The sequence below is a fragment of the Euleptes europaea genome, chromosome 7 (genome assembly GCF_029931775.1).
Source record: "Euleptes europaea isolate rEulEur1 chromosome 7, rEulEur1.hap1, whole genome shotgun sequence".
Taxonomy (NCBI): domain Eukaryota; kingdom Metazoa; phylum Chordata; class Lepidosauria; order Squamata; family Sphaerodactylidae; genus Euleptes; species Euleptes europaea.
In genome coordinates, this window is record NC_079318.1 from 48,864,168 (window position 1) to 48,890,502 (window position 26,335).

At 40.8% G+C, this 26,335-nt stretch overlaps 1 protein-coding gene across 1 annotated transcript in view; it reads right to left on the bottom strand.

Annotated features, from left to right (window-relative positions):
• Positions 1 to 15,659: 15,659 nt before the first annotated feature.
• The window catches only part of TGFB2 (transforming growth factor beta 2), an 87,361-nt gene continuing 76,685 nt past the window's right edge, over positions 15,660 to 26,335 (bottom strand). The window contains exons 5-7 of the mRNA XM_056852958.1: positions 23,282 to 23,447; positions 17,096 to 17,249; positions 15,660 to 15,888 (exon numbers count right to left, since the gene is read on the bottom strand). Coding sequence (XP_056708936.1) covers positions 15,730 to 15,888; positions 17,096 to 17,249; positions 23,282 to 23,447 — 479 coding nt within the window. The 3' untranslated portion in view covers positions 15,660 to 15,729. The remainder of the gene's footprint in view (positions 15,889 to 17,095; positions 17,250 to 23,281; positions 23,448 to 26,335) is intronic.

Genomic DNA, 26,335 nt, shown 5'->3' on the forward strand with positions numbered 1-26,335 from the left:
TCCAAGGCAGCAGAGGCTGCACTACGCCTGTAATTTCAGTCTTTCTCCAGGGTAAGGTGTGACATGGGAGGGAAAGAGATAAAAACTGAGAGACAAGATTGTTGAGTGGGTGTCTAGTTAGGCCAAGATCACAGGTCAAATTTAATGGCTGGTGCCCCATCCTTCCTGAAAATCTCCCCAGTCATTTCAGGGGCATAACAACAGGATCTTCATGAATTATAACTGCTTATTGGAGAGGATTTGAAATTCTAGCACCGCGCTGGCTCCAATGATGCTGGAATTTTTATGGCAATGATGACTGAAAAGCCCATTTTCATAGCAGCTAAGGTCAGCTCTGGATGATGACTCACTTGCACCACCGATCTACACAAATAGCATGTGCTAAGATTGTCATCTGGTAGAACAATCTACATCACAAGACTCCACATTTCCTGTTACTTGTTGTACAGCTAGTGAGAGCCTGAGGGAAAATCTTTGCAAGCTTCCTCAAGTACCTTTGCAGAGAAAAAATGCAGCTTATATGGAGTTGTATGAAGGGGGGGGGGTGAGAAAGAGAAACAAAATTTATGAGGTAACTGCTTCCCTCCCCCCAATCAAAACAGAGAAGAAACAGATGACAGACAGACAGATAGACAGATTGATTGAAGGATGGACGGACGGATGGACGGATGGATTCTTTTTAAAGTTTTTATTTTTAAGAATAAAAGGGGTGAACATAAAAAGGGAGTAAGGGGGATGGGGGATTACAATAATGTATCAAAAATCTTATATCCACTGTTCAATTATATTACAATATTATATATCTACACTGGGTGTGAATATACCTTATGTCCCAGTTCAGTCTCTAACATTCTAGAGTATAATGTATTTGTTCTCTATTTCTCTATTTCTATGTTTCTGTTAAGCTTTAACAAAAATACTTTTTAATAACACTTTTTAATTATTATCCATATCAAACTCCTCATAGCTTATGCTGTTCTCACGTAAGCATAATAAAGCCTCCAATTAAAAAAAATTCTTCTCTGGGTCTTTTATTTACTAGATTAGTTAAGTCTCACCATCACAGCATATTCTGCCAATTTATTCTTCCATTCTTCTATACTGGGACCTCTTAGATTCTTTACAATTGCATGGAATCTATGTAATAGATAGCCTGGCTGTACTAGATAGCCTCTCTGGAAACTCCAGAAAAACCATTTTTTGCAAATACTCTTTGAAAAGAAGGCATGTTTCCCTGATTGTCACATGTAACTATGCTCTGAGTCTAGTGAGCTCTAGGGCACAACCTGCCAGGCACTGCCCCTAGGCAACCTTTATTCTAGGGTTGCTAACCTCTCCTGCTATTACAACGGATCTCCAGCCAATAGAGATCAGTTCCCCTGGAGAAAATGGCTGCTTTGGCAATTGGACTCTATGGCATTGAAGTCCCTCCCCTCCACAAACCACGCCCTCCTCAGGCTCCACCCCCAAAACCTCCTGCCGGTGGAAAAGAGGGACCTGGCAACCCTACTTTATTCTGAGTAGATTTTTTAGCAAAAAGAATGCCACACAATGTCAGGCCCCACAGAAATGAAAGGAAGGGAAGAAACACAGCAGTTCTGCCAAATTTCAATGTATTCTTCCCAACCTCTCTAGCAAAGATTCTCCCTTCTAATAATGAAGGTGACTCACCATTGGCACTGATGGATGCTGTTGTAGGGCATTATTCATGGATGCACTTGTAGTTCCCACAGGTATGGATGTTCGTTGTTGGCCTTCATTGAAGTTGCAATTGTTGTCACCCATATGGGATGTGTCACTGGCTCTAATGCGCCTTGCTCTGTGAAACAATCACCTCTGTGTCCTTGTATGACAAAATGGGATGAGATGATGGAAACCCCTGATCCAGAATCAATTTCTATGATGCATGGAATGCTGTGGATGGTAACTGTTGCTGTCAGTTTCTTCATACTAGCAAATCTGTACACGTGGCTGAATGTGGTTAACAATGTCTTCTGTGTCATCTAAGATATATACAGAGTATGTCGTGTATGGCTATATACAGGGTATGGAACCTACTTTTATTTTATTCTATACTTTATTTATTGTTTGCCTTTCTCACAGAGACTTAAGGAGAATTGCACACAGTGCAGTCAAATGGCAAAAAACATCTAATAAGGACTAGGATTACAAAATTAGAGGTGATGTAAAAAAGTATCAGACATATGTCAAACAATGCATAAAACGGAATTGCAAAAGTAGAAAGCAATGTACTAAGAGCACAAAAGCATATACAACAAACGATAATACATTCCATAAGCAGTGGCATAGACTACACAGTCCTAATTCCCTATATTAAACAGCTTTCCTGGCCTGTTCTGTTATATTATAGCCTTGTTCCCCTTATGAAAATGTGCTCCTGAACAATTCAGTTTTACAGTTTGATGTATTATCGTTTGTTGCTGAATCATTGTCCTGCAAAAAGTATCAAGCCCAGCCCCTTTCTGACTATATATTACTCTTCCTACACACTTGACACTGAGAGACACTGTCCTTCAGTGTTACTCCTCTGAAGATGCCTGCCACAGCTGCTGGCGAAACGACAGGAAAGAAAATACCAAGACCACAGTCACACAGCCCGGATAACCTACAAGAACCAATGAACTCTGACCGTGAAAGCCTTCGACAGTAAAAAGAAAGCCTGCATTTTGTTTATTGGGAATTCCACAAAAAAATATGAGTAATAATGACAGGGTTATTTGTCAATATAGTTTTGCTGCTGCAAGAATTGTAATAGCTAAAGTTTGGAAGCAATTGAATAAACCTTCAATTAGTGACTGGAGAGAGAAATTATGGATGTATATGAGGATGGCCAAATTAATGGAATTCCTACATGGAAAAGATATGGAAGAATTTAAAAAAACTTGGGCAAAGGCCGCCACATATTGGGATAAACTGGCAAAAATGGATTTTACTACTTTGATTAGTGAGTTATAGAAACTAGTTTTAATATTTTTATATTTTACTGTTAATAGATATTTTTAAAACTGTTTAGACACTTCTTTGGAAGTTGGGTGATGGGTCACTTTTTTATGGTGGGTGGAGGGTCGAAGGGGGATCTTTTTGAACTTTATAATTTTGTAACCATGAATGTATTAATTAGTATATATAGATACTCTTTTGTATTATCTTTTTTAAATTTTTTAATATTATTGTATTTGTTTGTTTTGTTTTATGTTATAAAAATCAATACAAATTTTTTTAAAAAATAAAAATAAATTAAAAAAAGAACAGTATCCTTGGAATTAGGTGACCAAGAATGGTAAAACTAGGTACCATCCACATATAGATGGTACCGCAGCCCAAACCTCTTCTCCCAGTGGTTTCATATAGATGTTAACAAACAGCGTGGGAGATCAAATCCTGCAGAACCCCATAGGTCAACAGCCATGGGGCAGAGCAGGAATTTCTCACCTTCTGAGACTGACCCCTTAGATAGGACTCAAACCACTGTAATACGGTGTCCCTCCAGACCCAGTGCTGAGAAACCACTCAGTAGCATATTATGGTTAATAGTATCGAAGGCTGCTGAGAGATCCAGCAGAGCTAGCAAGGTCACCTTCCCCGTCGAGTTCTCAGTAGAGGTCATCCACCAAGGCTAAGGTGGGCTAGCTTTCTATTTTACATTTGTTCAAGAAGGGGAGGGGCCATGGCTCAGTGGTAGAGCATTGGCTTGGCATGCAGAAGGTCCCAGGTTCAATCCTTGGCATGTCCAGTTAAAGGGATTAGGCAAGTAGGTGATGTGAAAGACCTCTACCTGAGACCCTGGAGAGCCGCTGCCAGTCTGAGTAGACAATACTGACTTTGATGGACCAAGGATCTGATTCAGTATAAGGCAACTTCATGTGTTCAAGAAAGGGAATTCAGCTGTTTTTATTACTATGGATTTCTAGAGAGAGGAGCTTGCTGTCTGTGTCTACTGAAGATATATATGACTAGAGCTGTCTGAGAAAGAAATATCCACAATGATACACTTAACCCAAAAAACCAAAAAACAAAAGAGCCAACAGCATTGCCAGTTAGTCAAGCTCTTGTGGCGCCCAAACCAATTTGTAACTCCATCTTCCCCTGCATCTGTCAAGTTTCATTCAAAATGGAGCAGTCCCCTGTACGAAATCTTCCATTCCCATGGAGAATTGCATTACCAAATGATGCTCCATGCAAGTAGCAATTTTGTTTTATTTGCCTTTCACATATGGGAATATTTATCTTCAAAGTTTTCTCCTCTGGCTCAGAGGCTGCTTTGTAAACCAGATGGTCTTGTGTGGCCTAATTCTACGATGATTTGTTGTGTGATTCAGTAGCATTGTTTATTTGTACAGTGGTTTGATGGAATTTGTACACTGCATAATATCGTTCCCCAGCACTTTCGTTTAGGAACGAGTCCCATTTTACTCCACCATTTGTGGCTGCAATGGCAATTAGATGGGCTTCTCAAGACACTTTGATCTCAGTTCACTTGCAGCATTGAACTAGTAGGAATAAAGTAGATGATCCTTTGTTTAAGCTTGGCTTGCCTGCTCAGTTTTGAGATTGGGAGCACGATCAAGAAGACTCTTTGTGAACCAATGTCAGGTCAATGAAGATGCCATTGTTAGATGATGCTCAATATTTGGGGCATTTCTTCCAGGATATATGATGACCAATCCAAATATCTGAGGCTCAGCACATGACAGGAATGCACTGAAAATCTGACCATAGCTGACTTGAGTACTTTTTACTGTTATTGGCCCACCTTTCTTTGCTTCTTCACCAACACTTTAACCTCTGCCAATAGCCTTCTTCTGCTTCCTTCTCCAATGCCATTGGAAGGCAGGGATCAAGCTGTATCTGATGGCCATTGCACAATTACAACACAGGAGTCCAAAAACATGGCAGCCTTTGTCCCTTTCCTTTATAGGGTTGCCAACCTCCAGGTACTAGCTGGAGATCTGCTATTACAGCTGATCTCCAGCCAATAGAGATCAGTTCACCTGGAGAAAATGGCCGTTTTGGCAATTGGACTCTATGGAGAGAGAGATATTTTATAGCTAAGCACAACATGTCTTTTGTGCTGTTCCAACCACATTATAGGAGACAACCTTCTACTTGTTCTTAGAGCTATTTACAAACAATCACGGGAAAGTATAGCTGGGACTCCTGGCACAAGTGAAATTTTCCCAGGTGCACTGACATATTACAAACAATTCCATATACAAGTTCTGACTGCTTGGCATTGATTTCTATCCCTACGTACACATAGGCCTCATCACAATGTATCTGGCTATAAGCCCATAACAGTTTTTGTGGTACCCTGGTTTAGATAAAGTCAATGGGTTGGATTGTATAAACCATGAACAGAAAGGGTTAATAGGCTGGATCTCTTTCCCTTGTCCCCCTGCAGCCTCATATACTCCAAAAGTGTTCCTAAGGCTTGGGAACTCTTGAGAACTGAGAGGAAATCAACAAAACCTTCTTGCACATGCTCTTCCACAAATGGTGGGGGACAGCAATTTCAACTGATGCCTCTTCATGCTTCAAACCGCATGCTACACCCTCCCATTTGCTGACAGAAAGGAAGGGCTGCTGGTGACAACTATGTGCATTATAAAGTATTGCCATTATGGTCCTTTGTTATGTATACAGATCCTCAGTGCATATGGGGGCTTTATAGAGTTTCATAAGCAGAAAACTGTCAGGTATGTTCCTAGATACATTGTCATAGCTTAAAGACAGAAAAATTCTCCTCATTTTTGAACTGAGAATGTGGGGTGGCCAATTTTAAGCCTGACCAATATTACGCAGGAGAGAGAATATAGTTATCATCAACAACACTATTATTAACAACAGCAGCAATAACAACAACAACAATAATAATATTAACAAAATAACAATAACAATGATGATGATGGTGATGCTTTGATTTATAGGCTGTCCTTTCCTGGCCAATTTAAAATTAAGGTTTTGGTTAATTTTTTTTTCCAGAAAAAAAGTTTACTAGTATGCTATAATATGTACATATTACATATTACAAAAATATTTCCCAAATTCTTTGCAATTGTGACACATCATATCCTTTCTTTAAATTTGTCGGTTTGATAAGGAGAAAGATCTCCTTACATTTCAGTATCCACCCATCAACTGTAGGATTTAGGTCTGATTTCCAATATCTTGCAAATACTGGTCTAGCAGCTGTCAACAGATGTGTAATTAAATTATGTTTGTCTTTTGGAAAAATGGCGGTGTAGCTTAGTAGCATGACCTTGGCAGAAAAGGGGAAATCTATATCAAAGCCTTTTTTTAGATAAGCTATAATAGACGACCAATAGGTTTATGCTCTACAACATGTCCACCACATGTGCAGATAATCTGCATTTGGTAATTTACAGAACCAACATGTATCCTGCATATTCCCATTAGATTTTAGAAGAAGAGGAAGAGTTGGTTTTTATATGCTGACTTTCTCTAGCACTTAAGGAAGAAACAACCGGCTTAAAATCACCTTCCCTCCCCCTCCCCACAAGAGATACCCTGTGAGGTAGGTGGGGCTGAGAGAGCTCTGTGACTAGCCCGAGGTCACCGAGCAGGCTTCATGTGTAGGAGTGGCTGCTTGTGCCTCTCTTTCCACCTAACCTAGTTCACAGCACTGTTGTGAAGATAAAACTTAAGAAGAGAGGAGCATATACACAGGAAACCTTGTTCTGTGCCAGATGTGCTGAGATGCAGCAGTTTAGATGAAGGGGTGTGATCAGAAGCCCAGGTGATTTCCCTTGTCTTCTCCCCACCCCCAAAGTGTCAGCTTGGACTGTAGAGAAAAGGAGAGAAACTACCTCTTTCTCCTCTTCTTTTTGCAGTGGGTGGAAGCAAAAACATTGCTTCTCTCGCTGCCCAGCTTGGGGAGATAGAAATGAAAGCATTGCTTCTGATCTTCTTTAATATGTAGCTATTTTACTGATGGGGGAGAGTGGATTAGAGCCCCAAACCCAGTTGATCCCCTGATCAGCCATAAGTCAACTTCTGACCAACCAGCAGCTGCAACCATTGGCAGCTGTTTGAGTTTGGTGTTACTGTCCTTGGTCTGTTTATAATCTGATCATGCCGACCAGGGCACGTTTGACTGCTGAATGAGTTTGCTGTGAAATGTGCAGCGTCTACAAAAGGTTGAGCTGTTCCTAGAACATATTTCCATATTTATTCTCGGTGCTTGATTAACCTTTCACTGGCCTAAATAATATTGGCCAGCCTCATGGGATTAAGATGCAAAGATAATTGGTTAAACATCACAAAGAACTCCAAACGCTGAAAGAAACTGTAAATAATACTGAAGTACGTGGAAACAGAACAAAAACCCAGGAACTAGTGGTCATCGATCTGCTCCTGCCAACTTTTTGGTTTGGCTTTCAGTGGTTCATTCAAAGGCAAGATTAGATTGCTGGACCACCACAGCATGGTTTGTTTCATGCCCATGGGCTTTACATTTAGATTCCAGCAGGTTACTTCATTAAACTAGCATATCAAGTTTGATCGGGAGTTCTCATCAGTTTTTTGTTCAGTTTAATTTTATTTTTTATACAGATGAAGAAATTACTGTTACACCCATACCCAGTGACAAGCCAACTACATGACTTCACATCTACTTTATAACCACATATAATTACATAACCTCGCAGTTTATTTTCTCCCAGAACTCATGGCTCCTGATAGACTCTGTTCAGTCTGATCTAAGAGGCAGATTTTGGACTAAAAATAAAATTAGTTTTCAAGACACTTATACAATTAGGGTTTTCCCCCTCTCCTCCTATATCAAATATTCTACTTTTATTAACCACATTTTGATTTGATTCAACCAATGTAGCAGGAATGTTCTGTGCAGACTGTGTAGGATAAAAGACAAGCCCAACAAGTTGAAAATTTGGCACAAGCAGCCACCTTTTAATAAAACATATTTACTTGAACACATTGCTTTATGATGGGACAGTTATCATGCTTCCAGCCCTACATCATAAACTCTTCAGAGCACATTCTGTTCCCTTAATTATCTTCCCCTCTCTAGTTTATATGCATTGCCTGTTTTCTGTAGCAGGCAGATGATTGGACTTGAACCAGAATGATCTGGGTTCAAATCCCTCAAAGTCATAAAACGTACTGGGCAAGTCACTGGCCTTTTTCAGATGCTCAGAGTGTGTAGTGACCTGCAGGGTGAGAGGCTGTGGTGGCAAGATCCGCCCTGACCTAGTAGATACACAGGATTCTCTCCTCACAACCAGGAACCCTGAAAAAGCAGATCAAATCACACAAAATAGAAATACATGCATACTCACATATATACATTAATTCTCTAAATACATTCCAATTAACTCACATAGGTCTTAATGACACTTGCCACTGTGATCTTCATGCACACTCACAATACACACTTTGAGCATCTGAAAAGTGGAGCTAACTCAGTTTACCAGATTATTGTGTTCTGGGTAAGACCAGAATACTGGTTTTGAGTAACGATTGATTGATTGATTGATTGATTTGTATCCTGCCCCTCCCCGACCAAGGCCAGGCTTGGAGGAAGGACCGCAAATGTGATCAGAATGCTACTGCTTAAAGGTCTGATCCTTTTGTAAAAGTTATGGGCATCCTGGTTGTGGAAGGTCAAAACATTTTGAATCAGACTACCATTTTGTAAAGCAGTTCCAAGGTTGACCTGCTAGAAATGCTATGATGAGAAGGTGTAAGAATACACTGAAGTGAGAGAGTTGGGATGCCAAACCCAGAGATCCCCTGGGTGTGGCGTGTGAGGATGACAGTAATGTCATGGGGTGGGACCTTGTGATGTCACATGGAATAGCAGTCTTAATGGTAGCACTACCACACGCTGCTAGGCATTGCATCACATGGTATTTATGAATGAGTGATCACAATCGTGTGGCTTTGAAGAGATGAGCTCTTGATTACACTAAATAATAAAGACAACATGGAAATTAACTATGCATGACATGAAAAATACAATTGAAAGCAAATGCAAATATAACGTATAGTTGAAAGTAAAGGCAAAACATAGTTTGTGGCAGGCAGATTATTCCAAATCTTGGCATTCCAAGAATGTCAAATGAGATCTTTTTGGCAATATATTTCTCCCATCAAGCAATCACCACTTCAGGCATTGTAAATATCTTACATGGTGTTCAATTTAGAATGGCTTTCTTTTTGATACAGTTACACAGGAGAGACAATACATACAGTGCATTTCAAACTTTACAAGTTAAATTCCTGGTCAGCAACTACTTTTTGTGAAGAGGCACTTTGTACAACTAATGGAGGATGCAGTTCAAGCATCCATGCTAACCTGAAGGCCTGCCGCCTCTCCCATTGCTTTAAGTGCTCTTCATATGTAATCTTTTGTCTTTGTGGGTAGCAACTAGGAGGGCAACAGTATGGTGTAGTGGTTAGAGGGCTACACTAGGTTTGGGGAGATCAGTACACCCCAGTCAACCACGGAGCTTACTGGGCAATCTTGGACCAGCTGTTATCTCTCAGTTTAACTTTTTGTGAGGATAAAATGGAGGAGATGAGGGTCAAACTAGATGAGAGGGTGTCCATGGGTCAGACCCTTGGACACCAATGCCACAGGGGCCCAGTCTTGATCAGGCTGGCAGTGCATGGTTAAAGTGTTTTTGTCCCCCACTCTCGGGCCTTTTCAAAGTGCTGAAATGGTTGCACCCCCTCACAGCTATTTGAGCAATTGAAAAGGAGCAAGGGGGAGGGACAAGAACGCCTTAGCCAGCCACATCCTTGTGGCATTTTTACATTGCTTTAAAATGACATCAACCTCCATTGGTCATATCTGTGGATGCCATCCTGTCTAGTTTGGCTCTGAAAGAGATGTATTCTGCCTTGAGTTCCTAGAGGAAGGGTAGTGTAATAAACACATTTTTTCTAGTGATTGCCAGATTCTTACCATGTGGCCGCCTTTTACCTAAACCAAGAGAGATATTGTTATAGAACGATCTCTATCCATGTGAGAAGTGATAATGTCTGAAGTGGCCCTTACAGATAATCTTTCATTAGTTTATTCCTTTCTGGATTTATGTAGCAACTCTATGTGACAACCTTTTTCACTCACACAGAATGTCTACCACCCTGCACAACCTCTCTCCCACAGGTTCAGGGTTACAGGAAATTCAGGCAGTCACACATTGCTATCCTTCTTTCTTCTTTTAAAATATATAGAGAGCCATGGCCATTTCATATCCCAGGTCCTCTCTCTCACTCACAGAGACATCATCAGACAGAGTAGCCAAGTCCCCTTTATTAATTGCCCTTCACTCAGACACTGCACAGAGCTATTGGGGTTGGGTTGTCTGGTAGAGGTTGCAAAGTTTCTTTCCAATAGAACTTTTGAACTGTTTCCCTATTCCAGCATTTTACATCCTTCTTTACAGACTGACCCTTTTCAGCCAGCTTTAAGCTGCTCTTCTCCACCGCTTCACTCAGCCAGACTCCCTCTCAACTCCCTAACTGCTGTCTTCGACTTTCTTAAACTGCTTTTCCTTTTTTCCTTTTATCCCTTAGAAGCTCCTTGATCAATTGATCTTGAGCAGCATATATCTAGTGTTGGGGGGATATAAGGACTGAAACAAATCTTGCCACTGACAATGTAGCCTTGGGGTCCCTGTTGCTTAGTAAAAAAGGCATTATGTCAGTCACAGAGGCATTGGATTTGTATATTAAAAGGAGGGAAATATAGTGCGATCGAAGTTCCTCGTAAAAGCGGCATTCCAAAAGGGCATGGACTAATGTGTCAATAGAGCCAGAAGAGCAAGGGCAGTTAAACTGCTTTTAACTGCCCTTCTCACAAACATTCTGTAATCTCCCATCGGTCCCTCATAGGGAAAAGTGGAACCTAACCTGTCCATCACAGTGGATCCCTACGAAAATTATTTGTGTTTGCATAGTTATCCACTGAACTTTTCAGTGGGACTTCACAGTGTAAAACTCTGCTATGGATTGCAGCCAAAGGAGGGATGTATTCAAAATGATTTTTTTTCCTTTTGGTGTATATGAATTACAAAGGGGGAAATGGGAATGCATAATCCATTCACTTAATATGAGTTATGGTGAGTTTCCAATGGCAAAAGGGAAACTTATGTTATGAAAGGAATCAGCATATAACTGAAATTATTTATTTATCACTAGAGTGCTATGAACACAGGCATGCATTTAATTAAAAATACAAAATTGATCAGTCACAAAAATCCAACGCAGTTTCTCCTATGAGAATTTTCTCTTAAAACAAGGGATAGGCAACAGTCTACACATGTACTGGCACAGGCACAGCAGGCTACTTTGCTTTTCAACCAGGGCCAGATGTTAACCCAAGCAGCCGAGTCACTGGCAGCAGAAGCCAACTTACCTGGATTATGCCCATCCTTGCCTTCCAGACCTGCACAGACACCAGCTGGCAGCACTGCTGGGGACTAGCTTGCTCCAACATGTAGATGTTACATTGGGGGCAGGGCACTTGGGCCAAAACAGTTGCCTACCCTCTTTTAAACTATTACTATCCATAGAATTCCATTACACACAAGCACTGTCTCATTTGGGGAATGGCTCTGAATTGTCTGATCTCTCCCCTTCCATCAGTGTTTGGTACTGCAAATTTAATGGGGAATTGGTAAGTCTGAAATGTTTGTCTTTCCCAATAGGCTATTAGCATCTGGCACAGAATGATACAAGACCCTTGAGTAAGAAGCTGGATGAAATCATTGCTCCATCTTAACCTCCATTTTAAATCTAATTGTGAAGAGTAACAAATATTACCTTGCTCAAGGCAATTGTGTAGAGGAGGACTAAGCATTTCATTTTAAATGTGAGTTTTTTTCAAGGGTCTTTTGGCAGAACTGGATAACAATTTTCCTCTCATACTCCAGACTAGGGGTGTGCATTTGGATAAGCGGAACCAGAAAAAAGGAGGAACCAGATAAAAGGCACCATTTCAATGGAGTTGAAAAGGCAATTCTGAAAAAAGCAGATTTTTTTTCAGGTCCATTTTACCAAAGGAGAATATTTGAGGGGCTCTGGGGAGGCTCTGTTTTGAGGTAGAGGTGCCAAATTTTCAGCGTAGCTTCAGGTGACTCTCCTTAGAAGAACCCCCAAATTTGGTAAAGATTTGGTCAGGGGTCCGATTTTATGGGCCCCCAAAAGGGTGCCCCATCTATTCTCCTTTGTTTCCAATGGACAAAAAATTGGGCCCCATAAAACTGGACCCTTTGACCCAATCTTTATCAAACTTGAGGATTAGAGTCACCAGCACCCACATTGCAAAGATGGTGTCTCTACGTCAAAACACTGCCCGCCCCCTGAGCCCTGCAAAGATTTTCCAGTAGTGTTTTTATGCTGGGAAAATTTTCTCTGTGATTCCCAGTTCTGACATAGCTCAATGTTATGTCAATGAGGGATCTTTGAGGGGCTCTGGGGGAGCTGTTTTTCAAGATAGGGACACCAAATTTGCAGCATAGCTGCTGGCGACTCTCCTTACAGGAACCCCCAAGTTTGGTGAAGATTGGGTCAAAGGGTCCAATTTTATGGGCCTGCATTTGTTCTCCATCTGGGGGCAGCAACAAAATGGCTGCTACAAGAGGCGGAGCCAACCACAAAATGATTGCCACCGCTTAACGTCAGTAACACAGTGCAGATTCTTGTGCTGTGGTGGCAGCTGCTGCCCAAGCAACATTTAACAAAATCTGCACTGCCACTCAAATCTCCAATAGCCAACCAGAAGACTTGCTGGGCAAAAATCTGATCGGGCCCCACCCACTTCCTAAAACACTTGGTGGATGCTAGAAAAGGTGTTGGTGGGCACCACGTTGGGACCCCTGCTATAAGGTACTACCTGTTGTTTTATATCCAGCTCATAATCTGGTTTCCTGCTTTAGTGTAACTACCGGTATGTTACATTAAAAGAAATAAGTGGAGACCCATCAGGTGAAGGCTGAGTCATTTAAGATGTGTTTTTATGATATAGGAACTTGAGTTTCATTGTCCCGTTTCTAATAGCCCATAGGTTCCATAGAGGATGGTTTTGAGAATTAAATAGCAAATGGATGGTTTTGATTACATACTTCTGTGCCATTCTTTGAAACCAAACTATTTCTGAAGTCAACTGACCTAAAACATTTCAATGGTATGCCTGGATATGGTTCTGAAAATAAAAATGCAATGCTGGAATCCTAAATTTGCCATCCTAAAATACAGTTACCTGTAAGCACTTACAGGTACCTTCAATTTTTTCCCTTCCAAGAAGCTTTTCTAGGCATCTCTTAAGGAAACTTCATAGTTAGACCTCCATTCCTATGTAAAGTGTGTAAAAATGACTTCAACATGGCAGTTGTAAAGGCTGAAAGTTTTTCTTGTGGTCTGACCTAATTGGAAGGTGTCTCCACACTAGAATCAGTGGTTGAAGACTGGTGTGGTGCCAGTGTGGACAGTTTCCAGATTATTAGGTTGAACCGCATGGAAAGCAGCTTTTACACATTACAGTCACCATAAAAATGACAATGTTTGAATTGACCCTCAAGATACTCATAAGAAATAAGAGTTCCTGTGCTAGATCAAACTAATGTTCAACCTACTCCATCAACCTCTAGTTTACAGTAGCGAGTTAGATGCTACAAGAAAGCCCACAAGGAAGGATTGCAGATAACAGCCCTCGCCTACTGATTGCTCTCCTGCATCTGACGCTGCTCTGAACCCAGAGGTCTTATTTGGCTATCCTCCATAAATCTGTCCCTTAAAAATCCATCTAATTTAGCAGCCTTCACCATGTCTCATGGCAGTGGGTTCTATGCATTGTATAAAGTAGCACTACTTTTTCCTGTCTTGAATTTACTGCCTTAAGTTTCATAGGGTGACCCCCATAGTCAAGGAGTATTTCTCTACAACGTGTCTCATTTTGTAGATTTCTTTCATGTCATCCCTTGGTCCCATTTTTTTTCTTAATCAAAAAGTCCAGTGCTTTATTCTTGCCTCATGGGGGAGGCACTCCAACCCTATGATTATCCTGGTTGCTCTTTTCAGCATTTTTCTCCATTTTCCTCCTTGAGGATAACCTGTGACTGCCAAATACTGAGCCGACTGATATCCACAAGTCTTTGCTTGGTTTCCTGCTGGCTACCTGTCCCTTTCTACCCAGTGAATTATCTTCTGTGTAATTCCTTCTTCCCACCAAACCTCAAAATAGGATTTTTTTTTTTAAAAAAAAACCAAATTGTTTTGAAGCTTTCTATTGTAAAGTCGCACAGATGATGGGAGTATTTTATGCAAAATAATATTTTAATCTACCTTTTGGTAAAATGACCCCCATAGCCCCAGTTGGGTAGTGTATATCATGATGATGAAAGACAACATACAAAGCATGTGTATCGCAAATATTATAAAACATGTATTTGTAGTGCAAGTCAAAATACAGGGACTCTACTCATACTGGCCAGCTAGAGGGAAAGACATGATTCTGAGTGATCAACAAGAGCCCCCAAATTCAAATTCTTCAGAGTTGACAGTATTACAGAATACAAAAATATGGTGAAAATTTACACATTACACATAAAGTACTTAAATTTTTAATTGTTTACAATAGACATCTACAGATATGTTTCCAATTAAGCTGGCTTCTTACTACCCACCTATTGTAATACTATAGGTATTGTTACATATACCAAAAAAAAAAAAAAAATCCCAAAGCATTATACAGCAACATATTAGGGTCTGAAGATTAGACCAGTACATGTTAAATATTTTACTGGTTTACTAATCGGATAGTTTATTCATTTATAGTTCCTTAAAAAAAAATCTTGTCTTTGAGACTGAAACACAATGTCTTTTATTAACAAGCTTTTCAGTATTTAAAACAAGGGTACGAGGCTCTGCAGAAAGCTCTCCTAGGATCTTAGAACAAAAACAACAACCAAGGCATGTGTGGCTTTTTCTTATTAAAAAAAAAGCAGATTTCCCTACAATCTAATACCAGACTACTATTTTAATTGACCTGAACTAATCATTGTTTTCAGGACTTCTGAGCACATGTTTCCTAAGCATTAAACATGTTTGTAGAAGTTTATTTGGTCTCCAACTTTTGCATTCCCCCCCCCCCCAATGGCAACATGTTCTCGTTTGATCGTATTACACAAAAAATAAATAAGGCACTGTTTATTCTAAAAAACTACAAGAAACAGATAGGGAGTCTATGGCATAACAACATGGAGATCAAGTAAGCCATGGGATAGATACAGCAACTCCACTTAATGGGATTTTTTTTCCTGTTTTTTTCCTTTTCACATAAGAACTCTAACAAATTCTTCCAGTGTTTATTTTTAAAAGGTTTTCTTTTCCTTTTCTTTCTATCTTGTTAGTATTATTAATTTTGCATGTGTGTGTGTGTGTTTTTTTAAATGCCTCTTGTCTACCTCACTAACCAAGTAGGTGAAATGTTGGATAAGGACTTCACGGTTTTGCTTCAAACGCCAGTTGAAAGTAAAACACTAACCGAAACAATGAAACAAACTCTCAAACGTTTCAGACAAGTACCGTTCTTATTTTTCCTTTTTAAAACACTGCTGATCCTATGTTTTCTTTTGATTCTTCCTCTTTGTATTTACGTTGATTCCTCCTTTTTTCAGGGAAAACCAAAAATGCACACACCGTACTGTCCTGGAATCTTGTCTAGCTGCACTTGCAGGACTTTACAATCATGTTAGAAAGCTGTTCAATTTTGGGCGTTTTGCCAATGTAATACAAGATGGTGAGGGGTTCTAGGTCCTGGGATACACAGCACGGAGAGGCAGATGCTTCTGGGTTTATGGTGTTATACAAGCTGAGTACCTAGAGGTAAAAGAAAGGGCAATGAAGATATTTCATATATCGCATTATAGTTATTTAGAACATTTCTAGTCTGCCTTTCTCGATGAACAAAACAGTAATGAAAAGACACTGTATTTGTTCAGATACAGCATTTGATATTAGTTAATCATACTGTTATATTCAGTATGTCTTTCTATAGGTCTATTACTGTTTTTATTCATTTACATGGTCAGAATGCTCTTCCAAGAGAAGGTGAATTTGGTAATTACAATTGTCACGAACCATGCCAGTATCCTACAAGGGTTATATGCCTTGCAAGTTTTTTTGCAAATTTGCCATACATCACTGAGTTGGTTTCCTCGAACTTTGGAGCTGGGGCTGCCCTATCATCAGGCAAAGTGAGCTGGCTTCTAAGCAGGCCACTGCCCCAAATTCTTCAAACTTTTTCTTTACAACCAAGCTTTCATATAAGAAATGTCAGACGGGGTTTTCAGAAGGTTGCATCATGTTCCAAATACCAAATTCTGTGCTGACTTTTCACAATGTGTACAATCCGGACCACCGTTTCCCAGAAAAATCCTTACCACAGAACATGCCTGCCCAACCAGCAGTCCATGTATTGTGCAGGTATGACATACAATGACTTCCATGAGCTGGATAAGTGCACGAGGACAGCTTTAAGTGATTCAGACCTGGCTTAGAGGGAGATCTAACCTGAACAGTACAGATCCAGTTTTCTCCTTGTCAGCAGAGCTCTGCTTCAGCTAGGAAAAGGCAGTGAGGTTGGGACGGCAGAGGTCAAGCAGTGATTGGAGAGTGACTGATTAGGAAAAAGACTGCAACTTCTTTGAGAGAGAAGGGGACGTGGACTGAAAGAGTTGTATTCATAGAAGGTTCTCTTGTGTGAGTGGAGGGGAAGCACTCACTGTCCCTCAGTGTGGTGGAACACCTTGGATGGATAAGTTTGGGTGGATGGGTCTTTCTCATGTGAGAACAGGGGGAAGAGAAGCCCAGAAGAGCTGGAGGCTTTATGTTTTGATTGTTAACATTTTATGGGTATTGTCATTCTTTGGGCTTCTGGTATCTCTTTGTTTTGAAAAGATGGCATCCACAATTGTAATATTAAGAATGATGTCCCACAATGACAACTTTGATGACGGCAGGCTTAAGAGCACCGTTACATTTTTAGCCTCAGATATCCCACAATCAAACAAAAGGAGAGACTTACTCGACTGTGTTGAGTATCTGAGCTCCATAAATAAGGGCAAGCTCCTGCACAGAAATTTGCATGGTATCCTTTAGGTTCATGTATCCATTTCCATCCAAGATCCCTCTTGAAGTCAATATAAAACGGTCGCAGGCAGCAGTTATCCTGCACATTCCTGTAAACAGAATGGCAGACAAATATGTAGTTACACTCATGCTCCCCCAAACTGGAGAAAGTAGCAGTGTGCTGATTGGGTAGCTTAAAGGGGAATTCAATCAAATACTCAAAGAGACTCTTTGTTTCTAAACTTCTGACGGCTGAAGTGTCTCCTATTTTAATTTGCCAAAGGTGTTTCAGTCAGGAAACACTAATGTGCCACAAATGAACTCTTAGTGGTGGTGCCAAAACTGAATGAACTTAAAAAATAAAATCAAAATCTCCCATGTGGCCACTAGCTGGGGCATTTTTCCCCACTTTACTGGCCTTGCCTCCTTCCAGCTAACCTCCATGAGGATGGATATGCTGACTGGAATACTAGTAAAATTACCTGCCCTCAAAGTAGACCAGAGGTAAATGAAGGTACTCTGAGAGTGTAAACCCTGTCACTCTCCTGTTAATGTTATTGGGAGCATTATGGTTTTTGAAGGCCTCTCCATCCCTAGCCACCCTCTGCAATTCTACCTTGCTGCACCTTTTCCTTACCCAAGAAATCTATCTGTTGGTAGTGTCCAAGAGGCAAGGATGCATGGGAAGGCAGTTCCCAGTTATGTATTTATATTTTCCACAGATCCATTGCTGCAGCACCTCCATGGGCCCCAAAGCAAGGAAGGAAGCCTTCCCACCACCTCTGCAGCTGCCACCAGGTAAATCTAGACAAAAAGGGAAGGCGGCAGCTGTGGTGAGAGAGAGCTGGTGCCAGGAATGTTCTATGAGTCCAGATTGTGGCAATATTTGGACTCTATGTGTAGCTTTTAAGGGAAGTGAACAGCATTAGTGGTTATTCCCCTGTATCTTCCTCTTAGCTTGCTAGAGGAAGAACAACATACACTAGAATAACATTATGTGGTAATTGCAATAGCAATGGATATCATTATTTCTTTGTGAAATGTGTGAAAACAAGTTCTATTTGTGAGAAAGATACAGGTCAAAAGATTTAATTGTATGTGGTCTCCATGAAATTAGAAAGTCTGATTCAAAGAAACATTGAGAATAAGTTCCAGTAAAGCCATTTCAAGTAACTGGGATCTCCCAGCTCTCAGACCTTCTGAGAATCATTAAGGGCCCCCAGAAAAAGGTTCCCTCAGGGACCTTCCTCACATCCTCTAGACAAGCCAGGTATCACATGAAAATAAATCCCATGACTTACGGTTAGCACAAACAGTCTAATAATTGTGTATGTGCAGAATCCCATTCTTTATAGCCCACACTTGTTCCAAGGAGATCATGGCAGGGTAGTCAGTCCCCTCATGTTGTCCTCACAACAACCTTGTCTAGCTTTCTGGTTCCTAAAAAAATTGGATCACCCAGCATTTTCCCCCCCTAGGGATCTGCCTTTTGTATCTTCATATCCCAGAAAGAAGCAAGGAGATAAGTAGAGAAATTCAAATACATGACTAAAAAGTAGTAATTTAATTCACTCTACCAAGAAGATGGAAGTGGGGTGTTGGTATGCCAATAAAGGTATTGAAATTGAATTGGAAGTGGAGTGTTGTTGTTTTTTAAGTAACAGACTGGCAACTATATCAGATGCTTTAACTATAGTGGCTTTGTACATATGCTTAAATACTGGTCAAAAGGCCAGGTTTCTATCAATCTCATCCGGCATTACATCTTTAACTAAAGCTAATGGTACTTATGCAGAAGAACTAACCTAATCCTTACTGCATTGGTCCTCCTCATAATCTTGTGAGCAAAGGCTTTCCAGATACTATGCTATCGAGTCATTATAATTTATCTAACTCCAAACTGGGCCATAGAGTGTGGATTAATAAATCTGCAAAATGTACTTGGGGCAGATAAGGGCATTTCTCTACAAACCTGAAGTCCAAGATTTTCAGAGAAATCCAAAATTTCTATGTCTGTATATAAAAGATAACCCCCCCCAAAAAAAAATAACAGAAGCAATGCCTGTATCTTTATGAAAAAAAATGCCCACTGAGCTCTATTCTTTTGGAGGTTGCTATGCAACCACAACAATATTGCTGAGCCTTCCAAACCTTGGTTTCTGCAAAGCCAAGCCATGGGGGGTGGGAGGAGCAGGGGTGGACTTGGAGGCCAAAACAGCTGTGGAAAGGGTTCTGTTCCCCTCCTGTCATGTCCTCTAATGGAGGAGCATTCACTGGGCACAGGCTCAGAGGTGACCACAGGAGACTCACTACCCATGCCACCTGGCCCAGTGGCCACCACACAATTGGGCCTGGCCTGGCGACCACTATGTAGCTAGTCCTGACTTTTCTTGGGGAAAAACTGCCAAGGAGAGGGAAAGAGGAAAAGCTGAGGACAGAAGGGCAGATAAAGGTAGGTTGGCTGGTAGATGGGAAGAAGGAAGCAAGAAAAGGGGGAAGGCTATGGGAGCTGCTAAGGAAGGGGGAAAATAATAAGGGAGGAGGATACAGGGAAAAATGAGATTCCCCCCTGCAAATCCTCGGGTTTCTCCTGCTTGTGTTTATATATGATAACTTAAAGTTCTATTTCTATCGTGACTTTCTGCTCACAAGGAATCTCAAATTCCTGAAATGATCTTCTCTTCTTCATGTAGCCATTTTTTCCTCTCTATCTTGAATTATATCCATATGTGCAAAGCTGAGGGCGTTTGGAGGTATTCCAAGTTTTTGCTTGTGTCTTACAATGTGGTATACACTGTCAAATTTATGTCTACATCTACTCAGCACATTCACCTCTGGCTAGGGCTGGCTCAACATTCTTTTATGATCCTAAGTGGATTAAAAAAAATTGCCTTCCCTTCTTTCATTTTCATGTTAATTGAGCTATAGCAAGGGTAGGCAGAGGATCATTGATGGACCACCGGACATTTTTTAGTCGCTGCTAGTTTCTGGGATTCTTGCAAAGAATCCTGGACTAGGTGAACTGTGGACCTGATGCAGCAAGGCTCATTTATGGAGAATACTCAAGATCAGTCATATTGCATGCCTTAATTATTAAGAGACCCTAAGCACCTACCATTTAAAGCACAATGGTATACTAGTGGGGATACTAATAATAATAAAAAAGACGGTGTAGGATGATCAGCTCATCTTTGCTTTAGAATATGTAGCTCCAAAATGCCCAAGTGGATTGACCAAAGAAAGAAGCAAGAGCTACCTGAGAGCCATCCCAGAACTGAGCAGGCCATTTGGCCACACAGTGTCTTTATATGATAATGGCCTGCCTCTAGCATGCATGGAGAAATACTCATCCGGCTTTGCAGTGAGCCAGTATCATGTGGCTTAGGCATAGGAAGAAGCTGGAAGCCAAGATTATCTTTGCAGAGCTCTTCAAATATGCTATTTATGCTCTTGGAATATCCTCCTTATTATTACTGGGCCCAATCCAACCAAAACTGCGCACTCTTTGAAATCAATGAGTCATAACAGTGCTTACTCATGCTCATTATTATCACTATTAGCTTATCAACCCTACTTCACATTTAGCAAAAGAAATAAGATAGCCCATTCACACAAGCACTGAGGAATAATCACAGATGACAAAGGAACAATGAGCACTGATCTTCTGCAAAGAGGCTGAGAGGAGACATGACACAGACCTACAAAATTATGCATGGTGTAGAGAAAGGGCATAGGGAGAATTTTTTTTCTCTTTGACCTTAGGGCCACCCTACAAAACTAACTGGAAAAAGATTCAAGACAGACAAAAAGAAGTACTACTTAACACAACTGGTAGTTTAGTGGAACTCATTGCCACAAGATATAGTAATGACCACTGGCTTAAATGGATGTGTGAGATTCAAAATACATTTCAGAGGAGGTTGGACAGATCTGTGATGAGCGCAATCCTGAAAGGGGGGGTAGATTTGCAGCGGTTGAGAGCATGCACTGGTAATATCTAGATTAGATCAGTACATGAAGCTGTCCCTGAAGACTGTCTGGAAGGCATAGCTAGTACAGATTGCTGTCGTCAGAACGTTGACTGGAGTGGGTTGCAGGGACCATATCAATCAAAGCTTGCTCCATCTATATTGGCTCCCAATTTGCTTCTGAGATCAAGTCAAGGTGCTGGTATTGACCTTTAAAACAACATATGGCTTGGGCCAGGCATACCTCAAGGTCCGCCTTCTCCCATATGAATCTACCTATTCACTCTGGTCATCTTTGGAGGCTTTGCTTTGAGTGCCCCCACCATCTGAGGCTAGATGGGTGGCAACCTGAGAAAGGGCCTTCTTGGTATTGGCTCCAAAACTTTGGATTTCGCTCCCTAGGGATATATGCTGTTTCCCTCTATTGTTGTCTTTGGCCACTGGGTGAAGACATTTTTTTTTGGTTTGGAGTACCCCAAGTAACTATTATTGGCCCTCCTCCCCTGGTTGTGTTGTTATGTGTGTTTATATGTGTTATTGAATTGTTTAAATAGTTTATATATACTTTATTTTAAATATTGTTTTAATGTCTTACATGTTTTAATGTTAAAATTTTTTTATGTTTTGATAATTGCCGCTTTGGGGCCCTGTCTGGGTGGAAAGACAGCATAGAAATATTTTAAATTAATAAATAGGAAAAATTCACAAAATTAATAAATGTCATCCATATATCTGAAATCTAGTTTTTCAAATCAGAATATTAAATCTCAAAATTAATAATGTGATGTTTTTTTTTCTAAAGCACTTCCAAATTTCATTTTTTAAAAGTTCAGTTCTGAATTAAGAACATAAGAAAAGCCCTGCTGCATCAGACCAGTGGTCCATCTAGTCCTCCATCCTGTCTTACACAGTGGCCAACTAGTTACTCTGGAGAGCCAACAACAGGGCACAGAGGCCAAGGCCTTCCCTTGATGTTGCTTCCTGGCCCTGGCACTCAGAGCTTTATTGCCTCCGAATGTGGAGGTTCCCTTTGGTCACCATGGCTAGTAGCCACTGACAGAACTATCCTCCAAGAATCCCTCTAACCTCCTTTCAAAGCTGTCAATTATTTGAATTGGAGTGCCAATTTCATGTATCAAATGTGGGTAGAATTCAAAGATGAGCATTTTGGGGTCACTTATTGGGGTCAACTAAACATGTATAAGTATCTCTCACTAATTCAGAAGAGTAGTATGAAAAAGACAAAAAGACGTACGAAATTCTGACTGGCAGTGTTTGAGACAAAGAAAGGCATTTCCCAGCACCTGCTATCTGAGATCCTTAAAACAGAAATGCCAGGGATTGGAACTGGGACCTTCTGTATGCAAAGGACATGCTCTACCACTGAATCACAACTCCTCCTTATTAGAGGGCTATGATCCAAAGAAGTTATATTTTTACAGTTTATCTTCTTCCTTGCATTGTGCGCTACAAAACAGTGATACCAAATCTTGCTCTGCCTTTTGATGGGAAGAGAGCTAAAGGCGGGATGCTCTAACACTACAAGCCTATGCATGTTAACTCAGAAGTAAGACCCATTTTAGTCAATCGGGCTTACTCTCCATTGTTCTAAGGACTACAGCCTTGCTAACATCGACCAGTCCATTCAAATAACTGTGGTTCTAAAAAGATAAATCTAATCTTCATTTTTACCTTTCTTCTCAGGATATACTGAGACTCTAACAAAGCAATCCTGGGGTAGGGCGCAAAAGGGCTTTGGAGGCAGCATGACTGCAGCATAAATGCCACTTGGGCTGTGCGAATGGGCACTGGCACCAGGCCACCATTGCCGGTGCTGGGGAGTGCTTATGTGGGTGGATCAGTACCAAAATAAGGTAGTCTTCAGAAATATTTAATACTGCTTGCCTTCCATGCTCAAGGGTCAATACAAAAGGTCATGTCACAATCAATCAGTTCTGAACATGTGAAGCCTCTTGTGGGGGAGGTGGCCAGGTAACTGAGAACTGTGAACAGAGATGGTAAGAGCTTTGCTGCAAAAGTATGCAGCCCTTGTTCATACTTATCGATAGTTCTGATAAAGAATGCAATCGAGGAAGTATTGGGTACATTGCTAGCATGTGGAGAACAACATATTTCTATGCTTGCACATAAATACAATCTCCATCCATAGTTACCTAAAACAATAGGCAGCATCTAGAGCACGCTTCTTCCGTCGACTGGACTGTTGCGACTCAAGTCTGTAGGAGGGTAACAACATTAGCAGAAGATGTGGGGTCTTCCCACTGTATTTTTTCCTATTGGACTTTAAAGTTTTCTCAGCATTGTGGTAGTCCTCAAGACCTTCAAAAAATACATTTTGGTAATAAATATTGTGTTGCTTTGCTGGAACAAATTATATAAACCATCTAAGAAACCTGATTCACAGGAAAATCAGGGATGCTGGTATCACTTGGATGCACTAATAACATGCTGGTATGCTTGTGTGAGTGTGGAATGGAACCCACACAGGATTAAATGAAGATCACTGACCCTCATGTTTATCATTACGGCTCAGAATGGATGTTTCTTCAGACCATGGTTCAGAGACTGGTAACATGCTGCGGTCTCATATGCTACCCCCTCTTCATACTTCCTAACACAGTGATTCACTACTACTTGCTCTACCCACAACTTGTTTTGATGCCCAAACTGGACAAGCTACTAGCTTCCCTACCATTATTAGCCCAAGTTACCCAATTTGAACATAATGGCAGATCATGATTAGAACAACCCAGAAATGGAGGTAACTGATACTAAGAGGAGAGGACAGGCAGGGAGTATGTGAGTCAGCAGCAATCCTTCAAACTGTGGTTTGCAGAATTGTCCAAATTGAGCCTGTGTTTATCTTCAGTCAATCTAAATAATTAGTTTGTATGTAATTCAGTAGAAATCAGAGGCAGAAGAATTTGATTTATATTGCTGGCTTCATGCATATTAATGATTGCTCATTTGATCAAATGTAATACAAACACCAGATATTCATATACAGTACTTCGTCTGTAATTATCATGCACCTTGATATTTATTTAATCAAAACTTAAAATTCATTGCTCTGATGTTCTTTTTTCTTTCTTTTTCAACTTTCATATATTTACAGGCCATGGTCCATCTAAAGTTAGTCATGGTTATATACTTAGTCATGAGCACAAGCAAGGTGTAGCGTGTCAGATTGGAGTCTGGCAGGCCCAGGATTGAATCCCAACACTGCCATGGAAGATGGTTGGTAACCCTAGGCCAATCACTCTCTCAGCTGAATCTTTCTCACGAGATTGTTGCTGCGGGGATAAAATGAAGAAGGGGGAAACACTGGGCCTCAATTAGGAAGGAAAGAAAGGTATAAATATCTAAATAAAGTCCTAATTAAAATGGAAAGCAATGGGACTTAAATTAATCAAGCTGTGTTTGCTTGTTTGGTTTTGTTGGGACTCAATCATGACTTACTTTAGCTGGACTGGAGCTTTAACTCTTCTCATCACCATTAGAATACTTGCTGTGTCAACCATGTACACAACTCATGAACCCCAGTTAAGTAAAACCATGGCCGTATTTTAAATTTGAGTAGAGGACACTGAAAACATTTGGATGATCTGAAACTCTTTATCATCTAGAATATACTGCACATCTAGAATATACATACATAAGAAACACATTATTACTATGGACAATCTGATTGGATGCAATCCGCCTACTACTGAAATCGCCCAGAAAACCATGGATTTTAATGCAGTTGGATTTCATCAAAGTAGGATATTCAGAAAATTTGGTTCTGCAGTATATAAAAATCCAACAAAGAATCACTAAAGAAATGTACACACACACACTCAAATATTATCCCAGTTCCTCATACCCATGACACTGTGGCCAAACTACATGTGACATCAGCAAACCTGTGTCTTTAACCAACCGTCTGTCCAAATCATATGTAGTGTGGGGGTGAAGTTTACAGGATAAAGGTATGTACGGGCATGAATGCAGGACATACCGGCAGCTTCCCCCTCCCTTGGAATCCATCTTCCAAGGTCATTTTTTTCCCTCAGCCAGGCTTCAATATTTGAAGTGAGTTCAATTGAGAAAGAGCAACTGGGAGAAACAGCAGGGGGCAAGAGAGAGTTTGGCCTCTCTCACCCACCAGTACGCCTCTTTTTGTACTGTGTCAGTGCAATCTTATGCAATGGACTTAGACAAAAGTAACTCTGTATAGGATTGTACTGTAAATTGCACCCCCACCCCCCACAGATTAGGGCTGCACTGAAAGGTACAAGCTGCCCTCTTTGCTGGCGCTCAGCAACCAGTGTGACACACAACTGCTCTAGAACAGTCCCTTTTACTTAAATGGGCTTGGGTTTGTAGCTGATTTGCACCTCTCCTGACACATTCTTCCTTTTTAGAACCCCAGTAACAATTAGACAGGATTTGCTTCTTTAAATGCCTGCACAACACTGTTTGCCATCTTCAATGCACTGAAGTAATGTGCAGAGTTAAGGACAATTTATTTCACTGAAAGTGCTTTGGTAATGTAGGTGGTGGCAGTGCTCACAGAAATTAATCTTCCTAGATCCTGGCGGAAGATCAATGAAGACCATCTAATTTGAATGCAAGCAGGGCCATACTGGAAAAGGAGAATAGTTACATTGCTTGTATATTCCTACCATTACTTGCAAACTGAATGGTAGGAAGGGCCATGGCCATGTAGCTGTTGACTTTTTTCCAGCATGAACAGGTGCCACTTGATTGTCTGGCAGTCAGCCAATAAAAGAGAGCACAGGGTCCACTTCTTGTGCTCAATGCTATCACTAAGGATCACATGACCATTTATTTTGGAAGGCAGAAATGAATATCCCATGTGGGTTGGCAAGAAAGAATGCACCTGCTTTTGAAGTGAAAAGCTGGAAGACTTAGGATTACTGTTCTTGGTTGCTGGCCCAGCATGAATGGGATATTCTCCAGACATGGTGGTCCAGCAAGTGTCAAACGCTGTGTGTGTGTGATAAATATGAAAGAAGTATTTGGCCCAAACTTTCAAGCTGCTCATGTTACTTCTCTAGTTAACAAGTTATAATGCTGCTTGCCTTCATGGCACAAATAACACACGTGAATCTTAATTTAGAGATCAGCGGTGGGCAACTCCTGGCACGCACACTGACCAGCATCACACCAAACCATTTTGCTCAGTCCACAGGGCCAGTTTT